Below are 16,075 nucleotides of genomic sequence, written 5' to 3'. Positions count from 1 at the left end.
CAGAACAGGAACCCACCCCAGGGAGACAAACAGCCTCTCAGGAGACCCTCAAATCACTTTTTTTTTTCATTCTGATAACTATGGAGAGATCAGACTAGAAAATAGAAAGAAATTTTTTCAGGGTTGATGGAATAATTTTTAAAAAAGGAAAACTGATTCTTTCCTTCATAACTAACAAAGTACTTGGAAAGTACTCTTTCTAAGAGTTAGATAGAAAAACACTGTAAAATAAAAAAACCCCAAATAAACACCCAAATTTGAATTTGTAAAGGATTTATAAGCAGTATAAATAATACCCTAGGGAATAAGAAGGGGGGGAAACATTCAAACGTTGTATAATTCTGTTTTGGTTGGCTGAGATTTTATTTTTGTTTTTGTGGGTTTTTTAAGGGGAAAAATGCTTGAAAAATAAAAGAATCTGACAATTTAAGAAGGTTTCTTAACTAGGCTTCAAAGTCTAAGTTTTGCTTTTCATTCCCTCACACAAAGATGCCATTAGGGGATGGCTTCAGGTTTTGCACGTCTCCCTATTTTCTTACGCAGGGCAAACGGCTCGTCTCATGTGCACAGAAAGGGCTGGAAAATATTTTTTGTGATCTGAGTGCAGCAGAGAGTCTAGGATTCCAGAGGAAGTGGAGGCCTCCCGCTCCACACAGGAAACAATCTTCAAGCAGGCCTTAAATGCCAGATTCCAGGCCGAGTTTAACTAACCACTGACAGCTCTGTAAACAAAGCAAGGACAAAAAGAGCCCGCTTCCCCTTTTCTGGTAGTCATTTTGGGTTTGGGGGCTGCAGGGGAATTCTGGAATACTTGACTCCATGGCACAGAAACGCAGGAAAAGCGGAATCCTCAGTTGAAGAGCTGGAAAGGGAAGATCTTTCTGGGATTAAAACTGTCACGGAGGAGGTAGGAAAGGATAAAATGGTTGGGTTACAAAGAGCTGCTACTTTTGAGCTCTGAAAACAGTTTGATCATATGTAACTGCTCTTAAAAATGCTGCTGCATTATGTTTATTCGTGGTATTACTGCTGTGGTCTTTATTATCATTCTGATATTAATATTCTTTTAGGATATGCAAATTGTGCCTGGATACTTATATTATTTCTTTCTTTTACTTTTCTCTTAGTTCCTACAAATTCCTTTTCTTGCCACTTTTCTTTTTTTTTCACTCTTTTTCTCCTTTCCTCTTTCTTTGTTCACTTTTTTATAACTTTTGTCTGTAGTTCAGCAGGTTACAAAGAACAAAACCATTCAGTAGCTCTCAAGTGATCCCAGCAATATTTCAAGTCTTCAAACCTCTCTGTCTCCCCCCCTTTTTTTTAAACTGTGATCCTGGAATTTTACTTATTTGTCTCTAATAGTTACATGAATGAGACTGAATTTAACACATAAAGGACAAGGCTTGGCTTGGGAGGCAGAAATTGATCACTGGCTACCTCACTCATCTTCTAAGGTGTTTTTCTTAAGAGTAAAGGAAAAGGGGATAAAAAAAATGGTGAGGGGCTGAGGCGACTCATGGGAAATAATCCTCCAACTCATCTATGATATTGATTCTACTTCTTCCCCTTTAGATCCAGATATTATCTGGTCTCCCTAAATCTGAACCCATACCATGGACGATTTTGAACGTCGCAGAGAACTTAGGAGGCAAAAGCGAGAAGAGATGCGTCTGGAAGCAGAAAGGTAAGGATCTGGGTTCAAAGGTATCTCTATTCTGTTATCCACAATATTGGTTTCAGGCCTCAAAGATCATCAGCCTCAAGGGCCGAATGTATTGCATGCTGAACTGTTTGCGAAAGCAGTTATAGAAAATGTTCCTAACCGTTAAGACTCTAAGTTCTGCACAAACAAACATCAAGAGAAAGAGAGATTGGAGACGAAACAAATAGTTGCACTGAATCATTGTCTTTCATATTAGAATTTTTAAATGACAAAAGCAATGTATGGATAAAAGTTTTAAAAGCACTTACAATATTGAAATGACAAATATTGAATGTTGAAACCATTCTGGAAATGGAAATCTTCACTCTAAAAGAATAAAGGCAATAAGACCCAGATGGATCTTATGACAAAGTTTTATTCTTATTAGAAAAGCCGCCAAATCCAGTAATTCACATATGATGGGTTAATAGCCAGTGGAGTGTGGTACTGTGGAGATTCTGAGTCTAGTTGGAAGCTGCTATGTTGTGTGAGGCCTCTGTTGTGGTGACTTACAAGGGCAGGTTGGGGAAATAAAGCAGTAACATGTGGGGCAAGGGGTATAAATGCATATTTTAAAATTTTAGGCCTCAGAGCAAAAGACAGTGGCATTTAATGTGACTTAACTCAGATGTTCTTTTGAGAAAGCAGAGTAGGCATTCACAGGAAGAAAAATGTTAAACAATGATCTTAAAAGCAAATCAATTTTTCCTCAGTAATTCCAGTGCACAAGTGAAAAGATGGTAGTAAGATGACCCCTTAGTGATCCTGCAGCAGAAAACTAGAAACTTACACTTACAAAAAATATATATATATTTTTTTTAATTTAAAAAAATTTTATTTATTTATTTTTGGCTGCGTTGGGTCTTCGTTGCTGCGCGTGGGCTTTCTCTAGTTGCGGCGAGTGGGGACTACTCCTTGTTGTGGTGTGCAGGCTTCTCATTGCAGTGGCTTCTCTTGTTGTGGAGCACGGGCTCTAGGCATGGGTTTCAGTAGTTGTGGCACACGGGCTCAGTAGTTGTGGTGCATGGGCTTAGCTGCTCCGCAGCATGTGGGATCTTCCCGGACGAGGGCTTGAAGCCGTATCCCCTGTATTGGCAGGCGGATTCTTAACCCCTAAGCCACCAGGGAAGCCCAACAAAAAGTATTTGAAGCATAGGATCTACCTATTGGTATGGAGAATTCAAAAGAAGAAGGTAAAATTACTGCCTTTGATTAACTTGGTCGGAGTAGGCTGCTATATGACACATGGTACCCTGAACAGTACCTGGGCTCTGTAGGTTCAAATCCCAACTGTCACTTATGAGCTGTGTGGCCACGCACAAGTGACTTCTTGCTACGCCACAGCTGCCTTATTTTTAAAATAGGCATAATATCTATGTAGCTTCTGTGGTTGTTGTGAAGATTATTGAACTTCATAAACGGCCTAGTCTAGTACCTGACACATAAATGGTATGCTACTATTTTTTTAACCATTATCATTAGCTAAACAAGTAAGAAACAACAGAGCAATATAGTCAGAACTAAAAGTTAATACCAAGAAAAGAAAAGGCAGTTATCATCCTGTGATGAAACCAGTCAGGAAAAGCTCCCTGGAAGTGGAGAGCCATAGAGGGAGTAACAATGGTGATGACAAAGAGTAAAAGGGGAGCCGTGTACAGGAGGGAGTAACATCTGCAAAACTCAGAGGTGGAAATAAGAATCCCGGTGCAAGAAACCTGTTAAGTGCTTAAGGAAGAATGAGTTAGACTCGTACATCTTGGATGTTTCTATTTCATATAAAAGGTAACAGACAGAGACTTAGTGGGGGAGCTATGCGTACTGGGAAGCGTTATCTACAGTGGGCTAGAGTGTGGGCGTACTGGAAGAGTTAGTATTGAGCACACGGTGATGAGGACTGAGTCAGGGCAGCAGATATGGAAGTGAAGATCAAACATGAGCGTCTTTAGAGGGAGAATTAGCAAATCTTTCAGGAGATGGAGAAACTCAGACTGTCCCACAGAACGTAAGTCTGAGGAGCTGGAAAGGGAAACTGTGAAGTATTCCATTCTTGGGTGGGCATGGGGAGAGTGTTCAATTTCAGGTAGAAACCACATCCAATTGGAGATTTCCTCCAGGCATTGGGAGATAGAAATTGTCAATCTTTGTTCAAAAGGGGAGAAAAATTATTATTAGAGGAGTCAGTTTGGGCACACTCAGTGTGGCAGTGGTAGCACAAAAGCAGAAAATGGATGGTAGTGATAGTGGCACGAAAGCAAGTGGAGAGAGAGAGTGAGAGGTCATAAAGACATAATGGAAACCGTCGAAGGAGACACAAACTCAGCGAGTGGGGAGAACCAGGGAGAGTATGGGGCGCCCATTGTTGAGCGTACATTGACGCCTTGTAGGTGGTGTCAGCCCACTGGAGCATACCTCTTATCCTTTCCAATGATGTGTTATGTGACCTCAGTTTCTCCTGAAAGTCTATAAATACTGTTCCCAACAAATGTTTATTCAGCATCAGCACTGTGCTAGGAACAGTGAGAAAAAATGGGGAAATATAAATAGACATAGTTTCTGTCTTTATGTCCCTTATGGTGTGCTAGAAAACCAAAGTATAGCGGGATCGGAAAACAGACCAGGCCAGAGTGTAGGGGCAGGCCTAACAGAATTGGGGCTTGGGGGACTCAGGAATAGGGACAGGAAATTGGGCATCAGGCTAGATCGGTATCTTCAGCTTCTTTGTTTGCTATGTGAATTGGGAAACAGGGACTCAACGTGAGAGGAATAATAGAACTAACTTACTGTGGTTATACTCATACTGTAATTACAGGGAATAAACTAGGTTCTTTTAGAACCAGGATTTTGCCTAAGAATTTTCCACACATCTACATGGTTCATTCCTTCCAGTTTTTTGTTTTGTGTGGGGGGATATGTCTCTCTTTAAAGTCAATCTTAAAAAAAAAATGTACCCAGTGAAGCTTAGTTAGGTACCCTTAATAACCTAAAATAAATTTATAATACACTTATTTAACTTACATTTCTGTCTGTATTAATCCTTTGGGGATATTGTATTTCATTTGATTCCTTTTCTTTCTTTTCTTTTTTTTTTAAGAGAAATACTTAAGTACTTCCTTATATTTGTACTAAGTTCACCTTTTCATGTTTCAAGGTGAACACTTTAGTTCTGTTATTCTGGAATTTGTTAAGCAAGTCCATGTTCACCCTTTAGGATTTTGTAAAATCTGATCATTTATGGGAATAGTGAAGGTCAGGCTTTATGGTCCAGCCAACTTTGATGGGAAATTTCAGGGTGTGTACAGGAAACAGATGTCCAGAACCAGAAATTAAACGCCATCTAAAATTTTGGCTTTGATCTGAAGATAAAGGGCATATAAGACCCTGGGCAAGTCCCTCTTCCTTAAGCTTTAGAACTTGGCTTCTTCATCTGTGACAGGAGTGGGGGATTGGTGATAATTTTTATTTTCCTTTTGCTTTTAGTATTGTCTAATTTTTTACAATGATCATGTATTGCTTTATTTAAAAACAAATAAAAAAATAAGGCAGATTTCCATTTTGAAAAATGAGATTCTATGAGCTTATGCCTAATACCTGGGGCCAAAATGGACTCTCCTTTGGATTTATGCAACTAAAAGAAAAAGCTCAGCCTTGATCTGGAGTGGCCCCAAAGCTCAGAGCTGCAGGCTCATTCATTCAGTCACTCATTCAACAAAATTTTATTGGGCTTCTACTCTGCTTCAAACTTTATTTTGGGGCACCAAGGACAGAGAAGCAGAATGAGAGAATTGGGAAAAGTGTGCTTAATGCTTTTCAACCTGTATAAAAGCAACTACACTGTATCAAGCAGCTATACTTTTACATCCTTAAATGTAATATGTACTCTGATATTCACTGATAATTTTTAAAGATGGCTTATGCCCTTTGTATGTTGTACCCCTGCAGAGAGCATGGGGGAAATGGTAACACAGAGAAGAGACTGTTGACTTGTCCACTTCTTACCCACAAAGCCTTTCCAAATAAAAATACCCTGTTATTTTAATTAGTTGTTATTGAGTTTGACGAGCAGGTGCTGTTCTACTTTGCAATGATAAATAACTTAAAACCTGTACTCTCACCAGATGTTATAGCCACAAATTAAAATAAACTAGATTCTTATACATTTTATTCCTCAGAAATAGAGCTTTTAAAAAGATTATTGAAAAAGCTCACTGTACATTTTGGGCCATGCTAGCTTTCCTGGGTTTGGGACTGACAATCATTCACTGCATCACAGCTGCCTGAGACTCTTGTGCACACACCTCATTCTAAGGGTTTGCAGTCCAGTCCATTTCACATCACCTAGCCCACCGTAACCTAGCCTGGGAACCTGGTTAAATCAAAAATATACTTCCCTTCTTTGTCCTGCTCTTCATCCTATGCATCTTTTATTCAGTCATCCAAAAAATGTATTGAATAGGTACAAGATAGTAAACTGAACCATAGGGATGAGTTCTCACCAGTCCAGGCAGTGTCCCAACAGTCACAAAGCTTATATCATAGATGAATTAGTAACTTTAGAGCCAACTTGACAAAAAGGGGAAGAAAAAAATTTCAGCAGGCAGAACGGATGGAGCAGGTAGTCAGTGAAAATCCTAAATGCTTTGTTTCTAGGCAAAAGAGACTATTTGTACACATCTCAAATTAAATTGTATTTCTGAATCAATTACTTATTTGAACAAACAAATAATTTGTTTTGCTGTCTATTATTCTTCACCTATCTCATGGGAATACAAAATGAATGGGTATATTCAGCTTCCCTTTCTGTTTCTTTTATTTCAATCCCTTTCTACCTTTGTCTCTGTATTTCTTAGTGCATCTTAACGTGTTTTCCCCTGGTCCATGTGCATCTTCATCAACACTTGATACACTTGTTTCCATTCCAGTCTCTTCCTGATCATCTACCCTGGATTATGCGTTCATGTCCTTTTATATCATCGGGGAATACAACATTTTCAAAGGGGAAAATGTAGTGGAAAGGGATGCATTTTCAAAGAGGTCATATTCAGCTCTCTTCCTTTTCAACAAGTACCCCAAAAATGCTTTCTTTCTACACTTCTCAGAGGATACAGGAGCCTTAGGAAGGTGACCTTAGGAAGGTGAGAAGCAGGAATTTGCTGTTGGGTGAAGAGTTTTGAGGATGTGATTGGTAACAAGTTCTGAGGGAGAATCACACTGTCTCAGCAAGAAGAATTCACACCAATTCAAATTGAGCTCTTCTATTATATTTGGCCCAAAGGATTTTGAGCTTTGGTGTATCTGCTGAGAAACCTGCAGTGATGGTTTATCCATGAAGAGATCTTCAGTGAGACGTACTTTTCCCCACGTTGGGCTTGTTTTCACGAGCAGCTCTCTCACTTTTCAAGATGTGAACTCATTGCATTCCCAGCTCCTGCTTTCCACACCCAAATGTAAGTTCCTCTTTCTGATCAGAAGAAAGGACCCTATTGTACAGTTGTTATCAGATTCAGAGGCTCATAGACATAAATAAAGGGAATGAAAGCACTCTTGCTGTTGTCATCGTTCATACATTTTTACGGGCCTCTGAAATATACTGAGGATTAGACATTTGAAAGTAAATATTTTTACTTCACTAAAAAAGCAAACAATTTTTTAAAGTCCTCTGAGTCTAAGTAGTTGCCTCCCAGGAGTCTATTACTGAAACTTTTTACATGATTTAACAGCATGGCCAATCAACGATTACACAAAAACACTTTTGTTTAAAATACTTAGCATTGTGACCTTGAAATTTCAAATCAAAGTCTTTTCAAATGCAGTTTTTGTTACTCTGTAATCAGAAAATTATTTTCCATTCGGAAGTTAAATAAAATATTCCTTGGAAACAGTCTAAATTATTAGAGGAGCTAAATTTGCTCAAAACTTCCCTTTAGGTCTCTCAGAAAATTCGTCACTCCAGGGGGCAAAAAAAAAAAAGTTAGGATTTGCATCTACATTTCTACTTTTAAGTTAAAAGATTTTTTTCAAGTAATTCATTTGAAAGAGACTTAAAAATATTGCTGTAAGGTTTCTATGTTTATTTGATATTGTGTAGGGTCAGCCTAACTTGAACGGAGGGGCACTGAGAAAATGAGGTAGATAATTTTCACCTAAGGGATTTTTAATTATTTGTTTGTGTCCAGCCACATGAAGAATCAATATATATACATATTCATATGCTCCCTCTCTTGTTCTCTCTCTCACTCTAAATAGACATTATTTATTACCTCTGTCAATTTATAAACGGTCAAATTATAAACAGTGGAAATGGCATATTTGGACCAATTTCCACTTACCTAACAATTCCTCTGGTCCTAAAAGTATCCCACTTTATGATGATCAGTAGAACATCAAGAGTCCAGGATCTACCCAATGTGACACTTGTTCAATAAAAATTAAAAATCTAGATTCTTAAGGACCTCACATGCTGACCCATAACTTCATTCTTTTTTTTTTTTTAACATCTTTATTGGGGTATAATTGCTTTACAATGGTGTGTTAGTTTCTGCTTTATAACAAAGTGAATCAGTTATACATATACATATGTTCCCATATCTCTTCCCTCTTGCGTCTCCCTCCCTCCCACCCTCCCTATCCCACCCCTCCAGGCGGTCACAAAGCACCGAGCCAGTCGATATCCCTGTGCCATGCGGCTGCTTCCCACTAGCTGTCTACCTTACATTTGTTAATGTATATAGTTCCATGCCTCTCTCTCGCTCTGTCACAGCTCACCCTTCCCCCTCCCCATATCCTCAAGTCCGTTCTTCAGTAGGTCTGTGTCTTTATTCCTGTCTTACCCCTAGGTTTAACTTCATTCTTAGCTGGAAAAAATGTGGCATATATATGAGTCAATACACTTATAGTTTAAAATAGTGCTGAATTTTTTTTTTTACAGTCTGTATATGTGACTCATAATTTACCAGTCTTCGCTCACCTGGCGAGAGGCAGGACAATGTTGTAGTTAAGTATGTGGGTGATGAAGTGTGACAGACCTGAGTTCGAATCCTTACTTTGACAACTACCAGTTGGGTAACCTCATTACAAATTACTTAAACATCTTGTGCTTCAATTTATTTATGTATAAAAGTGGGGATAATTATTCTACCTCACAGAATCATTGTAAAAATTAAGCTAACTGGGCTTCCCTGGTGGCGCAGTGGTTGAGAGTCCACCTGCCGATGCAGGGGACACAGGTTCGTGCCCCAGTCCGGGAAGATCCCACATGCCGCGGAGAGGCTGGGCCCGTGAGCCATGGCCGCTGAGCCTGCGCGTCCGGAACCTGTGCTCTGCAACGGCAGAGGCCACAACAGTGAGAGGCCCGCGTACCAAAAAAAAAAAAAAAAAAAAAAAAGAATTAAGCTGACTAACTGATGTAGGGAAATTAACACAACTACAGGCACACAGTATATACTCAATAAATGTTAGATGTTATTATTAAAATCATATTAATGTTTTGGCAGGTCTTTGGTACAAAATAATATTTTACTGAATTTGAATTTTCATTCGTCTGTCAGCTCAGTCATTATGATTTGTTGCATCCTTTCTGCAAAGCTTCTTTCCTATACTGACCTGAATATTTGCTAAGATGTTTCTATTAAAGTTGGGAAAGAAATAAAACTTGTAGTCATAAATAAGTCTACCACACAAATATAATTGCTATATGAGGATTTTAAAATCACATATTGTAGCTATGAAGTTAATTTTCTAATTCATTAATTATATGTCTTTATTTTAAATATAGCATATAAAACATAGCTTAGAATTTTACCTAAAAAGTTCAATTCAGCAAAAATAGTTCTCAAGTAGAAAAAAGTTTCAGCCAAATTTTTCATCCAGTGTTAGACAGGAAAAAGAACCAAGTGATGCTTGGTTTAGCATCAGCCAAGTGCCAGGCTAGGTGATGCACTTTATATACCTTATGTCATTTAATTATCAGAGCAACCCTATGACCTTATCGTAGTCTGTTCATGCTGTTACAACAGAATACCATAGATTGGGTGGCTTATAAACAATAGAAATTTATTTCTCACAGTTCTGGAGGCTGAAAAGTCCAAGATCAAGGCACCAGCAGATTCAGTATCTGGTGAGGGTCCACTTCCTGGTTCATAGACAGCTGTCTTCTTGCAGTGTCCTCACATGGCAGAAACAGTGAGGGAACTCTCTGGGTCTGTTTTAAAAAGGGCACTTATCTCATTCATGAGGGTTCCACCTTCATGACCTAATTACCTCCCAGTGTCCTCAACTCTAAATACCATCACATTGGGGATTAGGTTTCAGCATGTGAATTTACTGCTGGGGGGACCCATTCAGTCTATAGCAGACCTGGATATTATTATCCCTGTTTTGTAGTTGAGGAAACTGTAGGTCTGAAAGGTTAAGTTACATGTCCAACTTCATACAGCTGTGGAGTACAATCCAGTTCTGCCTGCCCCAAATCTCAAAACCTTTTCCCTGTAACAAATTGATCAATAGAATTTTTCATGTTTCAACTGGTTGTCTTGGCTGAAGGTCCATTGTCTCTCCAATGCCAAAATAACTCCCTAAGATGGGGAGAAACCATTCAAAGCAGTTATGTGGCAACAGACAAAATGAGGCTATTGGACTTAATTGAACTGTTCTTTATGCTTATTCAGGTAAATTGCTTACATGTGTAGACAAAGTCATTGTTTTGTTTGCCCTCAAAAAATCTCCCTTGTTATTCCCATTTCACAGGAAAATAGAAACAGAGGAGATCAAGTTTTCTCCCTGAAGCCAAAGGAGGCTGTTGGCATAACTCTTCTTGACTTTTCTCTGGATTTTTTTCAATAAGATTGTATTCACCATTAGAACAGGGACTTAGTCACATCGTCACTCATGAAATCTTAAGGCTGTCACTAACCTTACAGATATTCTGCTGTAGTGGAATGTTACTTTTCCATTTTTGGACCACACACTACTTTGAGCCTCTGATGAAAGCTATAGACGCTCCTCCAAGAAAAATGTACATATGCACCCACAAAACTTGGCACTTTCTTTCAGTGGCGTCATGGACCTCCATCCACAGACCTCCACGGGGCCCATGAACACTGGGCCAAGAATCCCTGATCTACTGAATTTTAAAAGTTCATTTTACATATGAAGAGACTTAAGTCTAGGGATGCTGACCTCCTCAAGATCACCCTGCTAAGCTGAGGCAGAGCCTGCTGGCACAGTGTAGACCCCTGAATAAATGGAGTTGTCTGTAGAAAATGCCATGGCTATTGATTAGGCAAGTAGAGCATGTTTTGGGGAAAATAGTGTATACTGCACTGTATTGCATGCAGGGTGTTTTTTATTTAAAAAACATTTTATGGATAATATTACAAAATAAAAGGAGACTTGGTCAGATTACTTCCTGGTGAGTAAGATGAAAAGCAAAGAAAGATAAGTAGATATACAGAATGAAAACCGTTAATTGTTAGGAACTAGGAATCGAACTTTGCTATCTTAGTCAAGAAGGAAAAGAAAACTGTGGTGATTTTCCAGAGAGAACCCCATTTGCCATCAATTTTTGAAGTCTTTTATTTGGCATATGTTGTCTAGGCAAGATTTCTTTACACCAACCTTAATTATGATACTAAGTTACTATGTAGGATTTCTCCATCCTTACCAGTTTCATTTTAGCAATTCAGATTCATCAAAGGAGTTTCTTCTCTAAATATGAGAGAGATAGGAACTGATAGGATTCCTTAAAGAGGATTTCATGTTTCACCTTTATAACTACTATCTTTTGGGAGAATGGGGAAGATTGGAGTGGGACACAGACATGATGATATCTCCCAGAAAGCAGAATCATGCAGACTTGGGTGTGATTCCTGGCTGGGTTAGCAAGGATAACTCTACTTAGCCTCACTGAGCCCATTTCCTCATCAGGAAAATGGCCTCATAACAGTTCTTCCTCATAAGGTTCATATAGATTACAAAGCACTAGGTACATAGATGACTGATAATAGATAGATAGATAGATAGACAGATAGATAGATGATAGATAGAATATATATATGATATATATGGTATGTATATATGATTAGTGCATGGTGAATGTTCCCTGTCGTTGCTACTTTTTGGCTGGCTGGAGGACATGGTAAGGAAGGAGCTATCAGGAAAGCCCTCTCCAGAGTCATCTCCCAAGAAACTCGGCACCTCTCCAGCTGCCTTCTGGGGTTTCTGAATCACTGAGCATGTGCAGAGTCCCCACATCTTCAGACAGTTTGGTGTTCAGCCTCCACTCTCTTTCATATCTGTTTTAGCCATCACCTTGAAAGTGATGGGAGAATTATGGATATGAAGTCTCCATGCTGAAAAGAAAATCTACCTCCTTATTTTAAAGAGTCTTTTTTTAAATCTTCCATACTGGTTTGAAATCAAGATAAAGATATAGGGTAGTCTGGTATCTAACATATCAAGGTTTTGATCTCAATAATTTACGTATCTAATATTCAATTAATCATATATTCTAAATAGTTTTTTTTGCCTTGTGGAATTACAGGGTTTTTTTATATTACATAATTACGGTTTCAACACAAATAAAGAAGGAACCTAAAGCCTCTTAACAGCATACATAAAGACTGTACTAATAATATAAAGGAAGTTATGTGCCTAAATTGTACAGAATAACTTCTAATCATTTTATTCTAAATTAGTGATTTTATTCATTTTAATTATGAAAAAGCCAATACACACAAAATAATATTATGTAATGTATATAGAGGTTATAAATCATCGTAATGCCTACACTATAAACTTATCACTCATCTTAAGACCTAGGACATTTCCAGTATCACTGAAACTCCCGGCAGACCCCTCTCCTATCCCACCCCCTTGCCTCCCCATCCTCAGGGGTAACCAGAACTCTGAAAAATTCATTTATTTTTTTAAAAAATTCTAAATAAGATAATATGAGTTTAGGTGAGAGTTTTTCCAGGATCCTGTGATCCAAAGCTTTCCAAAGATTCTCTCCAGACTCAGGTGAAAGTGTTAATGAGAGCCCACTGTTCTCTGAGAGGGCAACAAGTTTGCCTTTCTAAACATACGGGACCAAAGGAGTCCTTCTATGTCCACAGCTGGGAACCCTGGAGAAGTATTATAAACAAAAAATTCTCTACCAGCAAAGACTGCTCATCAAAATCAAAGTGTAATGAAGGCTATCAAATATGTATGTTGAGTATATCTATTCTGCCCGTTGGTTTTCTCACTGACCAGCCAAGTATAAGAGATCTGCATTTGTAGCTATCATTTGGCCAGGTGGGAATGCAGACAGGATTGATTACAGACTATTCCAAATTCCTCTTCAAGGGAAATCTATCTCAATTGCTTTGAAGTCTTCTAGGGAAATAGTTAACCTTTATTATCCCAAAGGTTCTTAACATTGTTATGAGAAAGTACTACTGGACATGAAACATGAGCATGTTGGAACGATACAGAGGCTGTATAAATGGATTCTCTTTCATCCGTGAATGAGGTTAAAGAGGAATAATGTGCATACCTTGTGAATAAAATCAGTTCTTTTCACTAGTTTGCCACGTAATAAGTAATGTTCATCAGGAGCTGGAAAATCAGTTTTTAGTCTATCATAAATCTTCATTAATTCAGATTCTTCCATTTTTAAATCTTTATGAAACTATAGAAGAGTATAAATTTGAAGTATTTATAAGCAAAGGATTTGATTAATACGTTAAATATGCAAGCTACATTCCATGGCTTAGTTATTAAACACTTGAGAGCACAAATTTTTAAAACTTTTTAAAAAACTGGAAACATTCACCTGCATTTAAAAGCTTAATTTGCTAATTATAAATCATTTTTATTCATGCAATTTTTAAACAAGTTTCTAATTTTTTTTAGTTCAATTGAAATCACCAGATATACTTGAACATATTTTCAAAACTGAGTTTCTTTAAAAATATTGCATAATTTGTAAAGACCTTCCTTTCAGTTAGTCTAGATTAGTGAGATTTGACATTACATTTGAGATTAGTACCAATTCACTAAGTTAAAATGTGAGGGTTTATTTTCCATTTTAATAATCCCCTACATCACATACAGTTCCTTTGGTGGAATAAAAATCTTGGTAAAGTACACATCAGCCACTATAAATAGCAGTCATTCAGGAGAGTCTCCAGAGAGTGTACTTTAAATTGCATATTGTTTAAAATAGGAAATTCTTCCGATGTTCATATTTTCCATTATGGGTGAAATGGTCTACCCCGTTCACATCTTCGCTGGCTTCCATCTTCCTGTACCATTTAGGGATCCAACTGTTAGATTCCAGAAGATTGCTCAATGTGTGCTTTTTATTTTCTTAAGTAACCTGGGTCTTATTGTCCAGCAGGAATTTTGCAAAATTAGGGGCTCTCCAAATGAAAACTAGATAACTTCCAGAGCTGGCCCCAGCAACTAGGTAATGAAACAGTCCTTTATTTCTGGAGCTAGTAGCTCTACTGTGCCTGTTTAGCATAACAGAGTCAAACCATTTTTGATTCCCACAGAAAACCTTGCACTGTTGGCAGGTCTTTCTGGGGAAATCAAGAGACTAATATGGTAAATTACTGAGCAGGAAGTGAACAAACAGACAAGCATGATGAGATGATGGGTTATCATGCTGGTTCGAAGACCAGAAGCCTCAGCAGGTATAATTACACTCCATCTTTCCCAAGGCACTATTGGCAACTGCAGTAGATGTATACCTCTGCCCACTCTTTCCTTGAAGAGTCCTTCTGTTTCTCTAATAAAACTGTTGTGTATATCTTGATTTTTTTTTTTTTTTTTTTTTTTTTTTTTTTTTTTTTTTTTTTTTTTAGTGGGGGCCCATTTTGGAGATCTAACATTCCCTCACCATTTCTCCTTCCTTGATGAAGAGGATGAGAAATTACTGTTAAGCGGACTTGGACAAAAATTGTGATATAGAAAGAGTTGATATCTGATGCCCTTCCTTCCTGATACTCCCCTTTTAAGAGCCCTTTAACTCTTCCCACCTAATTAACCACGAAAGCAAAACATTCCAAATATAGGTATGTTTCCTGAGCCAGCACCCTCAGAGTATATCCTGGCTACCCAGGGAGTATCATTGCTATGGAAGCTCCATGGCTTATGAACTGAACAGAATGAAGCTTTTATAAAACTCAAGGCTGAGGCAGGATGGAAATTCCTAATCCTTTCATTTCTAAGTGCCTCACTTCAGAGGAACATGAATATAAGTTCTATCTCATTGAAACATTTGTCAGAGCAATGGTCGAGTGAACCAGGGAGGCACACCCTTCAGAAAGGAGTTAGTCTTCCACAAGAACTCTGATTGAAATGCGGAATTACTGCTAGGAAACATATCCTGGTATCCTACTGGGTTATGCGGTCAGAAATTAAGACTCTCTTCCCTGCATTCTCAGAAAAGAGTGTGGAAGTCCGAATCATTGGACCCAGCTTGCAGAGTTACGTGTCCAAGAGCACACAGTCAGTGGCAGCATTAAATCTGGAAACTTCGTCATTTACTCCAGTTCCGGTGCTTTTCCCTCTGCATTACGCTGCGGCTAACCCCTACAACTGCTTCTAACTCCATGAAAGAAAGTACCTTTTAGATCAAGGATAAAAGAAAGAGGATACTGGATGAACGTTTAGAAGATCTGGGCTTCCTCATCAGTAAAGTAGAACTAACACTTTTCAGGGTGGCTGAGCAAATTCAATGAGATGTGGACAAATGTCATCAAAAGTGTAAGGGAGCTGCACATGACAGATACTTATCAGGTAGGGGTACCTGTATGATTCATTTAGATCGGATTCACTTCTATTTACCTCTATGTGTAGTGGCAAGTTTCATCCTGGTCATATACTGTGTTTCAAAAGACAGTTCACACTTCTCTCTCTGCTAATCTTATGCTATCTAACTGGCCCTCAGGCATTCTAGGCTTTCAAAAATCTGACTCAGAGAAAACGCTATAAAGTGTTACCTCTCACTCTCCCCAGAGCCTATCACCCCTGGAGAGGGCTTAGGACCTCAAGTGCAGATGAGAAGCAGCCATTTTATCTTCCCTTTCCCCCTAGTTGTGAATTGAAGAGAAAATTCAAAAGACTTTAAAATGATGGCTTTATCCCAATCAGAATTAAACCCTGCTGTTGGTCACTTACTTGTCTGGTTTTGCGTCTAAGTGAGCAAAATTCCTCAGGCTTATAGGGATTCTGTGCTGTTCCACACCACTGTCCTTACCTCCTGAAGCTCTTGTAAGTGGTATACTCTTGCCTTCAAGGCCTATCTCAACAGTCATCCTTTGGAAAACACCTTCCCAGAGGTCCCCAATCAAGTGACTGATTTCCCACCTTGGGTTTCCCATAGCA

At 38.5% G+C, this 16,075-nt stretch overlaps 1 protein-coding gene across 7 annotated transcripts in view; it reads left to right on the top strand.

The window, feature by feature from the left end:
• CALD1 (caldesmon 1) overlaps window positions 1–16,075 on the top strand; it is a 181,046-nt gene that overhangs the window by 86,125 nt on the left and 78,846 nt on the right. For 6 of the 7 annotated variants that reach the window (XM_027101856.1, XM_027101855.1, XM_027101854.1 and 3 more), the window contains one exon: window positions 1,573–1,684. In XM_027101856.1, coding sequence (XP_026957657.1) covers window positions 1,614–1,684 — 71 coding nt within the window. In that variant the 5' untranslated portion in view covers window positions 1,573–1,613. Of the gene's footprint in view, window positions 1–883; window positions 908–1,572; window positions 1,685–16,075 lie in introns of those variants that run through there. The other variant, XM_027101852.1, reaches the window with a different exon arrangement.

Source organism: Aethalodelphis obliquidens, unplaced genomic scaffold (genome assembly GCF_003676395.1).
Source record: "Aethalodelphis obliquidens isolate GAN/ISIS:26980383/991018 unplaced genomic scaffold, ASM367639v1 scaffold5, whole genome shotgun sequence".
Taxonomy (NCBI): domain Eukaryota; kingdom Metazoa; phylum Chordata; class Mammalia; order Artiodactyla; family Delphinidae; genus Aethalodelphis; species Aethalodelphis obliquidens.
The sequence above is the reverse complement of the archived record's forward strand: the minus strand, read 5'-3'. Positions and strand labels throughout refer to the sequence as shown.